This window comes from Xenopus tropicalis, chromosome 3 (genome assembly GCF_000004195.4).
Source record: "Xenopus tropicalis strain Nigerian chromosome 3, UCB_Xtro_10.0, whole genome shotgun sequence".
Taxonomy (NCBI): Eukaryota; Metazoa; Chordata; class Amphibia; order Anura; family Pipidae; genus Xenopus; species Xenopus tropicalis.
The window spans coordinates 7,201,827-7,214,030 of NC_030679.2; the positions used below are offsets into that span (position 1 = coordinate 7,201,827).

Sequence of the window (12,204 nt, forward strand, 5' to 3'; positions counted from 1 at the left end):
GATCCCTATATAAAAAATTATTTGTTTTTAATTCCCCTGCCTCTCTCCCAGCCATACCCCAACTGACCAGGAGAGGGGGCTGTAACTATAGCTATAACCCCTCTGGGCACAGTGCCTTCTCACCTACCTTCAGCAAGTACCCCCCATCCTCATACTGCCAGATCCAATTGCACCCCACTGGCCACATGTCCCACAGTCACAATGAGACAGGTCACATGTCTCAAGCAGCCAATCCCCTTCAGTGAGCCTGAGCAAAAGCAGCCACAGAACTGACTGCTGTAGTTTGATTGGTGGGTGGGTGTCTCTTCCTTCTCTCCCTCTCTCTCATCAAATGAGCTTTATTGGCAGGACCAAATACATTTAGCATTGCCAAAGCAGGTATAGGGTGTAATGGGTGGGGTTAGGGGGTCAGTATATGGGAATGGGGGGGGGTTTAAGGGGTGTGGTTAGGGGGGTCAGTATATGGGAATAGGGGGGGTTTAAGGGGTGTGGTTAGGGGGTCAGTATATGGGGACAGGGGAAAGTCCTGTCTCTCTCAGTCTATGACAGTCAGTTATGTATTGTGCTGCCATTGTTGCTGTCAGTGCCTCTTCTCCCAGTAGGATGCGGAGTTTTCTCTTTTCTTCTATAGATTGGAAGTCTGTGATGTGATGGGAGAGTCTCTGGCAGTGGGTGTCTCTCAGTGCTGAGTATTTGGGTCTCTGGCAGTGGGTGTCTCTCAGTGCTGAGTATTTGGGTCTCTGGCAGTGGGTGTCTCTCAGGGCTGAGTATTTGGGTGTCTGGCAGTGGGTGTCTCTCAGTGCTGAGTATTTGGGTCTCTGGCAGTGGGTGTCTCTCGGTGCTGAGTATTTGGGTCTCTGGCAGTGGGTGTCTCTCGGTGCTGAGTATTTGGGTCTCTGGCAGTGGGTGTCTCTCGGTGCTGAGTATTTGGGTCTCTGGCAGTGGGTGTCTCTCGGTGCTGAGTATTTGGGTCTCTGGCAGTGGGTGTCTCTCGGTGCTGAGTATTTGGGTCTCTGGCAGTGGGTGTCTCTCGGTGCTGAGTATTTGGGTCTCTGGCAGTGGGTGTCTCTCGGTGCTGAGTATTTGGGTCTCTGGCAGTGGGTGTCTCTCCGTGCTGAGTATTTGGGTCTCTGGCAGTGGGTGTCTCTCAGTGCTGAGTATTTGGGTCTCTGGCAGTGGGTGTCTCTCAGGGCTGAGTATTTGGGTCTCTGGCAGTGGGTGTCTCTCAGTGCTGAGTATTTGGGTCTCTGGCAGTGGGTGTCTCTCAGTGCTGAGTATTTGGGTCTCTGGCAGTGGGTGTCTCTCAGTGCTGAGTATTTGGGTGTCTGGCAGTGGGTGTCTCTCAGTGCTGAGTATTTGGGTCTCTGGCAGTGGGTGTCTCTCAGGGCTGAGTATTTGGGTGTCTGGCAGTGGGTGTCTCTCAGTGCTGAGTATTTGGGTCTCTGGCAGTGGGTGTCTCTCAGTGCTGAGTATTTGGGTCTCTGGCAGTGGGTGTCTCTCAGTGCTGAGTATTTGGGTGTCTGGCAGTGGGTGTCTCTCAGTGCTGAGTATTTGGGTGTCTGGCAGTGGGTGTCTCTCAGTGCTGAGTATTTGGGTCTCTGGCAGTGGGTGTCTCTCAGTGCTGAGTATTTGGGTCTCTGGCAGTGGGTTTCTCTCAGTGCTGAGTATTTGGGTCTCTGGCAGTGGGTGTCTCTCAGTGCTGAGTATTTGGGTGTCTGGCAGTGGGTGTCTCTCAGTGCTGAGTATTTGGGTGTCTGGCAGTGGGTGTCTCTCAGTGCTGAGTATTTGGGTGTCTGGCAGTGGGTGTCTCTCAGTGCTGAGTATTTGGGTGTCTGGCAGTGGGTGTCTCTCAGGGCTGAGTATTTGGGTGTCTGGCAGTGGGTGTCTCTCAGGGCTGAGTATTTGGGTCTCTGGCAGTGGGTGTCTCTCAGGGCTGAGTATTTGGGTGTCTGGCAGTGGGTGTCTCTCAGTGCTGAGTATTTGGGTCTCTGGCAGTGGGTGTCTCAGGGCTGAGTATTTGGGTCTCTGGCAGTGGGTGTCTCTCAGTGCTGAGTATTTGGGTCTCTGGCAGTGGGTGTCTCTCAGTGCTGAGTATTTGGGTCTCTGGCAGTGGGTGTCTCTCAGTGCTGAGTATTTGGGTGTCTGGCAGTGGGTGTCTCTCAGTGCTGAGTATTTGGGTGTCTGGCAGTGGGTGTCTCTCAGTGCTGAGTATTTGGGTCTCTGGCAGTGGGTGTCTCTCAGGGCTGAGTATTTGGGTCTCTGGCAGTGGGTGTCTCTCAGGGCTGAGTATTTGGGTCTCTGGCAGTGGGTGTCTCTCAGTGCTGAGTATTTGGGTCTCTGGCAGTGGGTGTCTCTCAGTGCTGAGTATTTGGGTCTCTGGCAGTGGGTGTCTCTCAGTGCTGAGTATTTGGGTCTCTGGCAGTGGGTGTCTCTCAGGGCTGAGTATTTGGGGCAGTGTAGCAGGAAGTGGGTCTCATCCCCTACTGCCCCCTGGTCACATGACTGGCACAGCCGGCTCTCCCTGGGCCTGTAGGTCTGTCGGTGCCGACCCAGTTCAATCTCCAGGCTGTGGGCACTCAGTCTGTACTGGCTCAGGGTCTGTCTGTCTGTGGGGTTCTGTAGCCTTTCCAGGTATGGGCCCAGTCTGTATTCCCTCCCTAGTGATTGGTAGATCGTAAGCTTCTGGGAGTTTGCTATCTCTTCCCTCCAATCACAGATATATTGCTCTTTTGACTGGTTTGTTGTTTGTGTTACTTGGCCTTTAGTCAATGGGTGGGAGGCTTGGGTGGGCCGGGTACTGATGGGTTGTTTGCCCTGGGTCTCATTGTGCAATAAGGCTTTATGGGGGTAGGTCATGGGGTTGCTGTTGTGTAGGTGTGCCCAGTATGAGAGCGCCCTCTGCTGTATGGCAAACAGTAGGGGAAATCTGCCCAGCTCAGCCCGACAGGCACTGTTTGGGGGGCTGCGGGGGGTGTGTAGGTGTGCCCAGGATGAGAGCGCCCTCTGCTGTATGGCAAACAGTAGGGGGAATCTGCCCAGCTCAGCCCGACAGGCACTGTTTGGGGGGCTGCGGGGGGTGTGTAGGTGTGCCCAGGATGAGAGCGCCCTCTGCTGTATGGCAAACAGTAGGGGGAATCTGCCCAGCTCAGCCCGACAGGCACTGTTTGGGGGGCTGCGGGGGGTGTGTAGGTGTGCCCAGGATGAGAGCGCCCTCTGCTGTATGGCAAACAGTAGGGGGAATCTGCCCAGCTCAGACCGACAGGCACTGTTTGGGGGGCTCTGGGGTTGTAGGTGCCCAGTATGAGAGCGCCCTCTGCTGTATGGCAAACAGTAGGGGGAATCTGCCCAGCTCAGCCCGACAGGCACTGTTTGGGGGGCTGCGGGGGGTGTGTAGGTGTGCCCAGTATGAGAGCGCCCTCTGCTGTATGGCAAACAGTAGGGGGAATCTGCCCAGCTCAGCCCGACAGGCACTGTTTGGGGGGCTGCGGGGGGACCTGGAGGAGGTGCTTGCAGAATTCCAGATGGAATATTTCTGTTGGGCTAGAGTCCCATTTGGGTCTCTTTCGCCCCACGGGCCCCATTCTACTGCACAAACTGCAGGACAGCGACGTCTCAGTGGAAACGTATGAGAAGGAATGAGGGGCTGTCACGGCGGGTTCCCTTTAAAGAAAAATGGCTGCTTTTCAGTGGCTGCTTAATGGCAGTGCTGTTATTAGCAGTACATAAAGCCCCGTAGCGAGTTGTACTAATGAAATCCCAGGCAAGCAGCCATTTGTAACACAGACTGACTGGCTCTCTATTCATTCTGAGCCGTAGCGCCGTTAGGTCATTCTGCGCCCATAAATAAAGCTGTAATTTACTCCCAGGCTGTAGGATCCCAGTGCCGAGGGAGTAAATATCCAACTGCTCCGATGCCCACGTAATGGGCAGAACCTTCTGTAAGTCACTCCCTTCCTGTATGGGCTGGAATAGTCACAGGCACCTCCATCCATTCGTCTCTCTATATATGTCTTTATCTATTACTTGTCTGTATCTATAGTCAGTTTATCTATCATTCTGCCTATCTGTATCTGTCAATCAATCTGTCTATTGCTGTCTATATTTCAATTTCTTGATCTATGTATCTATCTATCTATCTATCTATCTATCTATCATCTATCTATTAATCTATCTATCTATCTATCTATCTATCATCTATCCATTTGTCTCTCTATTTCTCTATCTATAAAAATATATTTATCTATAATCTATCTGTCTATTGCTGTCTATCTTTTAATTTCTCTATCTATCTATCTATCATCTATTAATCTATCTATCTATCTATCTATCATCTATTAATCTATCTATCTATCTATCTATCTATTTGTCTCTCTACTTCGCTATCTATAAATATTTCTTTATCTATTATTTGTCTGTATCTATTGTGAATCAGTGTATCTATCTATCATTCTATCTGTATTTCTCAATCAATCTGTCTATTGCTGTCTATCTTTCAATTTCTTGATCTATCTATCTATCATCTATCTATCTATCTATCCATTTGTCTCTTTATTTCTCCATCTATAAATATTTCTTTATCCATTATTTGTCTGTATCTATTGTCTGTATCTATTGTTGACCAGTTTATCTATCATTCTGTCTATCTGTATCTGTCAATTAATTGGTCTGTTGCTGTCTATATTTCAATTTCTTGATCTATCTATCTATCTATCTATCTATCTATCTATCTATCTATCTATCTATCATCTATCTGTCATCTATCTCTATCCATTTGTCTATTTCTCTATCTGTAACTATTTATTTATCTTTATCTATTATCTGTCTGAATCTACTGTCAATAAATTATCTGTCTGTCTGTCTATCTATCTGTCTATCTCTCTCTCTCTGTCTGTCTGTCTGTCTGTCTGTCTGTCTATCTATCTATCTATCTATCTATCTATCTATCTATCTATCATCTATCTATCTATCTATCTATCTCTCTATCTCTCTATCTGTCTGTCTGTCTGTCTATCTATCTATCTATCTATCTATCTATCATCTATCTATCTATCTATCTATCTCTCTATCTCTCTATCTGTCTGTCTGTCTGTCTATCTATCTATCATCTATCTATCCATCTATATCTATCAACCATTGCAATCACTCTTTAACCATAGAGCAGAAGAGGGGAGGAAAGTCCAATCTCAGGAGCATTGGGAGTTGCAGTTGGTCGGACAATAAAAGTGAATATTTGAATGAACCCATAGAAGTGACGGAAGGAGCGAGGGGATAATGTCTCAGGCATCGCTGCCGCTCTCTGTACTGAAAGTTAATTCTGTGACAAACTGCCCCGTATGGATCCGTGTGAGGTTTCCATGCTGTCGGGAGCGGCCTTTTCTTGCTCAGTAATAAAGCAGCGAGCCATTAATATCTGTGGGTTTCCAGCGCCCGAGCACCAATCCTATTCCCTGCATTAGACTCGCCGCCTGTATGTATCCGTCTGTGCCTCTGGGCTCCGCTCCGGCCCGGATAGTCACTGGCATTGCACTTACATTCTGTGGGTATATCAGCAAATCTCCAACCCAACCATGTTCCTTTCAGCTGGTAATTTCCTTGTTAAGCAGATGTTTATATTGGGTGCAGGTAAGGGCATCTGAGCAGGGAGCTATGGGCCTTGCAGGGCAGGAGAGATGTGCCTATAGTAACACTGGGATAATAGCCTCTGGGAAGGGACTGGGGCTGGGGGATAGCAGGTATGGTAGGGAGAGATGGTGCCTATAGTAGCAGTGGGATAATGGTCTGTGGGAAGAGCCGGAGGCCGGACAGTTCTAATTGACATAACTAATGGGGCAGGGTTACCCTGCCAGCGCTACAGACAGCCCCATTAATTACACTCTAAATAATTTCCCTAAATGTACGAACAATTGAGAATCTCATTTAGATCAATAGGGGGGGCTGCTCCTTCAGTGCCAGGTTTCTCAGTATCAGTGCAATTTGCTGCCATAGATCATAATTGGGATTCCAGCGGCCGGGAGAGAGGACATTACATTAAGTATCTCATTGTCCGACTGAAACAAAATAGCAGCGATTGGAGGCGAATGTGCAGCTGTAACCAACTGTATCATGTAGCAATGAAAGGGTTAATAATCGCTAGCTCTTATGGGAAGATACTGAAGCCTCGGGAGAAGGTCAAGCAGGCCATGAAAGCCCCTTGGAACCTTGGGTAATGGGACTGACCAATAGGAAATAGTCATTAATGCCTCCAGAAGGCCCTCTTATGCCACAATGCCCCTGATACAAATACCCCTGTAACCAACTGTATCATGTAGCAATGAAAGGGTTAATAATCGCTAGCTCTTATGGGAAGATACTGAAGCCTCAGGAGAAGGTCAAGCAGGCCATGAAAGCCCCTTGGAACCTTGGGTAAAGGCACTGACCAATAGGAAATAGTCATATAAAGCTGCTTTACATCTGCTCCCATACAGCAGCCCTTTATGTGAAAAAATACTTTGGGGGGTTTGGTTGCCCTTTGATGAATAAAATAAGACAGATATATAAATCCATTTCTCCGCCAGTGTAATTAGCGGAATGCTAACGAATATAGCCAGAACCACTTTCAATTCATGTAATGAATATATTAATGTGGCTTCTCCCATCTCATACAATGCGCAGGGTTATTATATAAGGGGGCGCTGCTGCTATAATTACGCGTCTCTGCCACGGGGAAACGAAACCGCAATTAGTCTTTGTGATAACGGAATGAATAATATTGTTTTGGAGGAATTGAATTCAATAGGCGGGTCGGCTTCCCCCCTGATTATCGGAATGTGTTCGGGAGATCCATTCACTGTGCAGCGTTGCACACTTTACTGCTGCGCTGCAAGTTGGAGTGATATCCCCCCACCCCTCACCCCCAGCAGCCGATCAGCAGAACAATGGGAAGGGAGCAAGATAGCAGCTCCCAGTAGGTATCAGAATAGCACTCAATAGTAAGAAATCCAAGTCCGGCTTGGGACTCCTCCAGTTACATGGGAGTAGGAGAAACAATAGGTTAGCAGAAAGCAGTTCTAATGTGTAGCGCTGGCTGAAAGCTCAGACTCGGGCACACTTTACTGCTGCGCTGCAAGTTGGAGTGATACCCCACTTCCCCCTCACCCCCAGCAGCCGATCAGCAGAACAATGGGAAGGGAGCAAGATAGCAGCTCCCAGTAGGTATCAGAATAGCACTCAATAGTAAGAAACCCAAGTCCGGCTTGGGACTCCTCCAGTTACATGGGAGTAGGAGAAACAATAGGTTAGCAGAAAGCAGTTCTAATGTGTAGCGCTGGCTGAAAGCTCAGACTCAGGCACACTTTACTGCTGTGCTGCAAGTTGGAGTGATATCCCCCCCCCCCTCACCCCCAGCAGCCGATCAGCAGAACAATGGGAAGGGAGCAAGATAGCAGCTCCCAGTAGGTATCAGAATAGCACTCAATAGTAAGAAATCCAAGTCCGGCTTGGGACTCCTCCAGTTACATGGGAGTAGGAGAAACAATAGGTTAGCTGAAAGCAGTTCTAATGTGTAGCGCTGGCTGAAAGCTCAGACTCAGGCACACTTTACTGCTGCGCTGCAAGTTGTTGGTTCAAGAATAAAATGTTAAATGGTGGAATTATTTCAAAAGTACCCCATAAAAATCATGGCAGTGTCCCTTTAATGCTTTCAGTTCTGGATCAGCGCTACCCTCCCTGGGATTTGGCTTCCAAACCCAATTACACTGGGCAGATTACATCTGAGTTCCCCAGAAGCAGACGGTTTTTGTCATGTTGAGATTGTGAAGCTTCGGGGCAGCTCCCGCCGAAAGGATTTTTTTCCTTCTTTTTTAAGCTCTTTTTTCCCAGTATATTTCCATGGCTGATTAGGTGGATCTTCCAGCTCCTTGCTTGGGGGTAACGCTGCTGTCTCCTGTGGCGCTCCTTCCACGCGGTGCTGCCCAAACCTCTCTGGGGCAAAGCATTCTCTATATCAACATCTTGTTACATGGGTTTTCTTTACTGAATCTGTTACATTTATATACTCAGCAACATTGCTCTTGTAAAGGGGATATAAACCTTTTTATGGTATAGAAGCGTTATCCAATATTTTTAGTGTTACCCCAATGTTTCTATATATCTGTAACCTTGTTATGGGCTAAGGGGGCCCAGCCTGAAGGCCAGTTAGGGGGGATTTGGGGTGAGTGCTTATTTGTGCCCTGGGTACCCCTGGAACTATAGCGGGGTGACTGTTACCCCAATGTTTCTATATATCTGTAACCTTGTTATGGGCTAAGGGGGCCCAGCCTGAAGGCCAGTTAGGGGGGGATTTGGGGTGAGTGCTTATTTGTGCCCTGGGTACCCCTGGAACTATAGCGGGGTGACTGTTACCCCAATGTTTCTATATATCTGTAACCTTGTTATGGGCTAAGGGGGCCCAGCCTGAAGGCCAGTTAGGGGGGGATTTGGGGTGAGTGCTTATTTGTGCCCTGGGTACCCCTGGAACTATAGCGGGGTGACTGTTACCCCAATGTTTCTATATATCTGTAACCTTGTTATGGGCTAAGGGGGCCCAGCCTGAAGGCCAGTTAGGGGGGGATTTGGGGTGAGTGCTTATTTGTGCCCTGGGTACCCCTGGAACTATAGCAGGGTGACTGTTACCCCAATATTTCTATATATCTGTAACCTTGTTATGGGCTAAGGGGGCCCAGCCTGAAGGCCAGTTAGGGGGGGATTTGGGGTGAGTGCTTATTTGTGCCCTGGGTACCCCTGGAACTATAGCAGGGTGACTGTTACCCCAATGTTTCTATATATCTGTAACCTTGTTATGGGCTAAGGGGGCCCAGCCTGAAGGCCAGTTAGGGGGGGATTTGGGGTGAGTGCTTATTTGTGCCCTGGGTACCCCTGGAACTATAGCGGGGTGACTGTTACCCCAATGTTTCTATATATCTGTAACCTTGTTATGGGCTAAGGGGGCCCAGCCTGAAGGCCAGTTAGGGGGGGATTTGGGGTGAGTGCTTATTTGTGCCCTGGGTACCCCTGGAACTATAGCGGGGTGACTGTTACCCCAATGTTTCTATATATCTGTAACCTTGTTATGGGCTAAGGGGGCCCAGCCTGAAGGCCAGTTAGGGGGGATTTGGGGTGAGTGCTTATTTGTGCCCTGGGTACCCCTGGAACTATAGCGGGGTGACTGTTACCCCAATGTTTCTATATATCTGTAACCTTGTTATGGGCTAAGGGGGCCCAGCCTGAAGGCCAGTTAGGGGGGGATTTGGGGTGAGTGCTTATTTGTGCCCTGGGTACCCCTGGAACTATAGCGGGGTGACTGTTACCCCAATGTTTCTCTATATCTGCTATACACACACCCCTCAGATGTGCAGTTACAGAGAGGGTTAATTCCCTGAGGGTACAGCCGGCTCACTCATTATGCTCGTATTAACGACCAAACATCAATCCAACACTTCTCTAATAATGGTGAAACCTGTCAGGATTATAATTCAATCTCAGTGCAAGGGAAAGTACATCTCAACAGAAGCACCAAATCCACGGGGACATAAACAGGAGAATGTGTTAATTTGATGTAAATTGTATAAATCTTGATGTTAATTATTATTCATCTACTGATGAGCAACTAATCCCCTGGGCTTGCGGCAGAGACAGACAGCCTGCGGGGGGCCGGGGTACAGAGGGTGGGGGGGGGGAGGGACCTCTGCTGGGAACATGGAACCAAATCAAGCACAGTTATTTGGTATAAAGTCAGATTGTCCATCCCATTGCCTCTGTCTCCCAGTCGTTTTCCGACAGAGATATAATGTGTGACTGTTTCCACCATTTACTTACATTGTACATCTTGCTTTCTTATACTGCTGTCCTTATCTTGCCCTACTGTCTCCATCTTGCCCTACTGACTCCATCTTGCCCTACTGTCTCCATCTTGCCCTACTGTCCCCATCTTGTCCTACTGACTCCATCTTGCCCTACTGTCTCCATCTTGCCCTACTGTCTCCATCTTGCCCTACTGACTCCATCTTGCCCTACTGTCTCCATCTTGCCCTACTGTCTCCATTTTGCCTTACTCTCTCCACCTTGCCCTACTGTCTCCATCTTGCCCTACTGCCTCCATCTTTCCCCACTGTCTCCATCTTTCCCTACTGCCTCCATCTTGCCCTACTGTCTCCATCTTGCCCTACTGCCTCCATCTTTCCCCACTGTCTCCATCTTTCCCTACTGCCTCCATCTTGCCCTACTGTCCCCATCTTGCCCCACTGCCTCCATCTTTCCCCACTGTCTCCATCTTTCCCTACTGCCTCCATCTTGCCCTACTGTCTCCATCTTGTCCTGCTGTCTCCATCTTGTCCTACTGTCTCCATCTTGCCCTACTGTCTCCATCTTGCCCTACTGCCTCCATCTTTCCCCACTGTCTCCATCTTTCCCTACTGCCTCCATCTTGCCCTACTGTCTCCATCTTGTCCTGCTGTCTCCATCTTGTCCTACTGTCTCCATCTTGCCCTACTGTCTCCATCTTGCCCTACTGCCTCCATCTTTCCCCACTGTCTCCATCTTTCCCTACTGCCTCCATCTTGCCCTACTGTCCCCATCTTGCCCTACTGCCTCCATCTTTCCCCACTGTCTCCATCTTTCCCTACTGCCTCCATCTTGCCCTACTGTCTCCATCTTGTCCTGCTGTCTCCATCTTGTCCTACTGTCTCCATCTTGCCCTACTGTCTCCATCTTGCCCTACTGTCTCCATCTTGCCCTACTGTCTCCATCTTGCCCTACTGTCTCCATCTTGCCCTACTGTCTCCATCTTGCCCTTCTGTCTCCATCTTGCCCCACTGTCTCCATCTTTCCCTACTGCCTCCATCTTGCCCTTCTGTCTCCATCTTGCCCCACTGTCTCCATCTTTCCCTACTGCCTCCATCTTGCCCTTCTGTCTCCATCTTGCCCCACTGTCTCCATCTTTCCCTACTGCCTCCATCTTGCCCTTCTGTCTCCATCTTGCCCCACTGTCTCCATCTTTCCCTACTGCCTCCATCTTGCCCTACTGTCCCCATCTTGCCCTACTGTCCCCATCTTGTCCTACCGTCTCCATCTTGCCCTACTGTCCCCATCTTGCCCTACTGTCTCCATCTTGCCCTACTGACTCCATCTTGCCCTACTGTCCCCATCTTTCCCTACTGTCTCCATCTTGCCCTACTGTCCCCATCCTGCCCTACTGACTCCATCTTGCCCTACTGTCCCCATCTTTCCCTACTGTCTCCATCTTGCCCTACTGTCTCCATCTTGCCCTACTGTCCCCATCTTTCCCTACTGTCTCCATCTTGCCCTACTGTCTCCATCTTGCCCTACTGTCCCCATCTTTCCCTACTGTCTCCATCTTTCCCTACTGTCTCCATCTTGTCCTACTGTCTCCATCTTGTCCTACTGTCTCCACCTTTTCCAACTGTCACCAACTTTTTTTTTCTGTCATCATTTTACTGTTCTGGATCCATTTAGACCAATACTACAGAGCTGTCCTCTAACACATTTAGGTCTGTCCCAGAGCAGTTTAGTGGTAAAGACACAGAAGTGACCTTATAATTTATTAATTGCATTAGAAAAACATTGTAGTGGGAATTTTTAATAATATTATAATAATGTTCCTTCCTTTGGTCAAAACCATTGTCGTCAATTCCTTCTTCATGTTTCATGTTTCCTGGAGCCTCCTGGCATTTAGTATAAATCTCTGAGTAACTCAGTGTTATGTAACTGCCATAGGGTAATATGGTGTTTCTCTTTCCCGCAGACCATCCACGTGGCCATTGTGTGCGCCGGATATAACGCCAGTCGGGATGTCGTCACCCTCGTGAAGTCCGTCTTGTTCCACAGGTAAAAGCATTTATTCTCTGTATATTGTACTGTATCTTTATGAGTGCATTTCTTAACTTTATATTATTATTATTAACATTTATTTATAAAGCGCCAACATATCCCGCAGCGCTGTACAATAAATGGGTTTCATACATTGGGCATACAGAGTAACATATAAAGCAATCAGTAACCGATACAGGAGGTGAAGAGAGCCCTGCCCAAAAGAGCTTACAATCTACAAGGAGTAACATATAAAGCAATCAGTAACCGATACAGGAGGGGAAGGGAGCCCTGCCCAAAAGAGCTTACAATCTACAAGGAGTAACATATAAAGCAATCAGTAACCGATACAGGAGGGGAAGG

The 12,204-nt window shown here is 48.5% G+C and overlaps 1 protein-coding gene across 2 annotated transcripts in view; it reads left to right on the forward strand.

Moving 5' to 3' along the window:
* Positions 1-12,204, forward strand: part of large1 (LARGE xylosyl- and glucuronyltransferase 1) — a 235,160-nt gene that overhangs the window by 125,288 nt on the left and 97,668 nt on the right. For both annotated transcript variants that reach the window (XM_031898555.1, XM_031898556.1), the window contains exon 4: positions 11,777-11,859. In XM_031898555.1, coding sequence (XP_031754415.1) covers positions 11,777-11,859 — 83 coding nt within the window. The remainder of the gene's footprint in view (positions 1-11,776; positions 11,860-12,204) is intronic.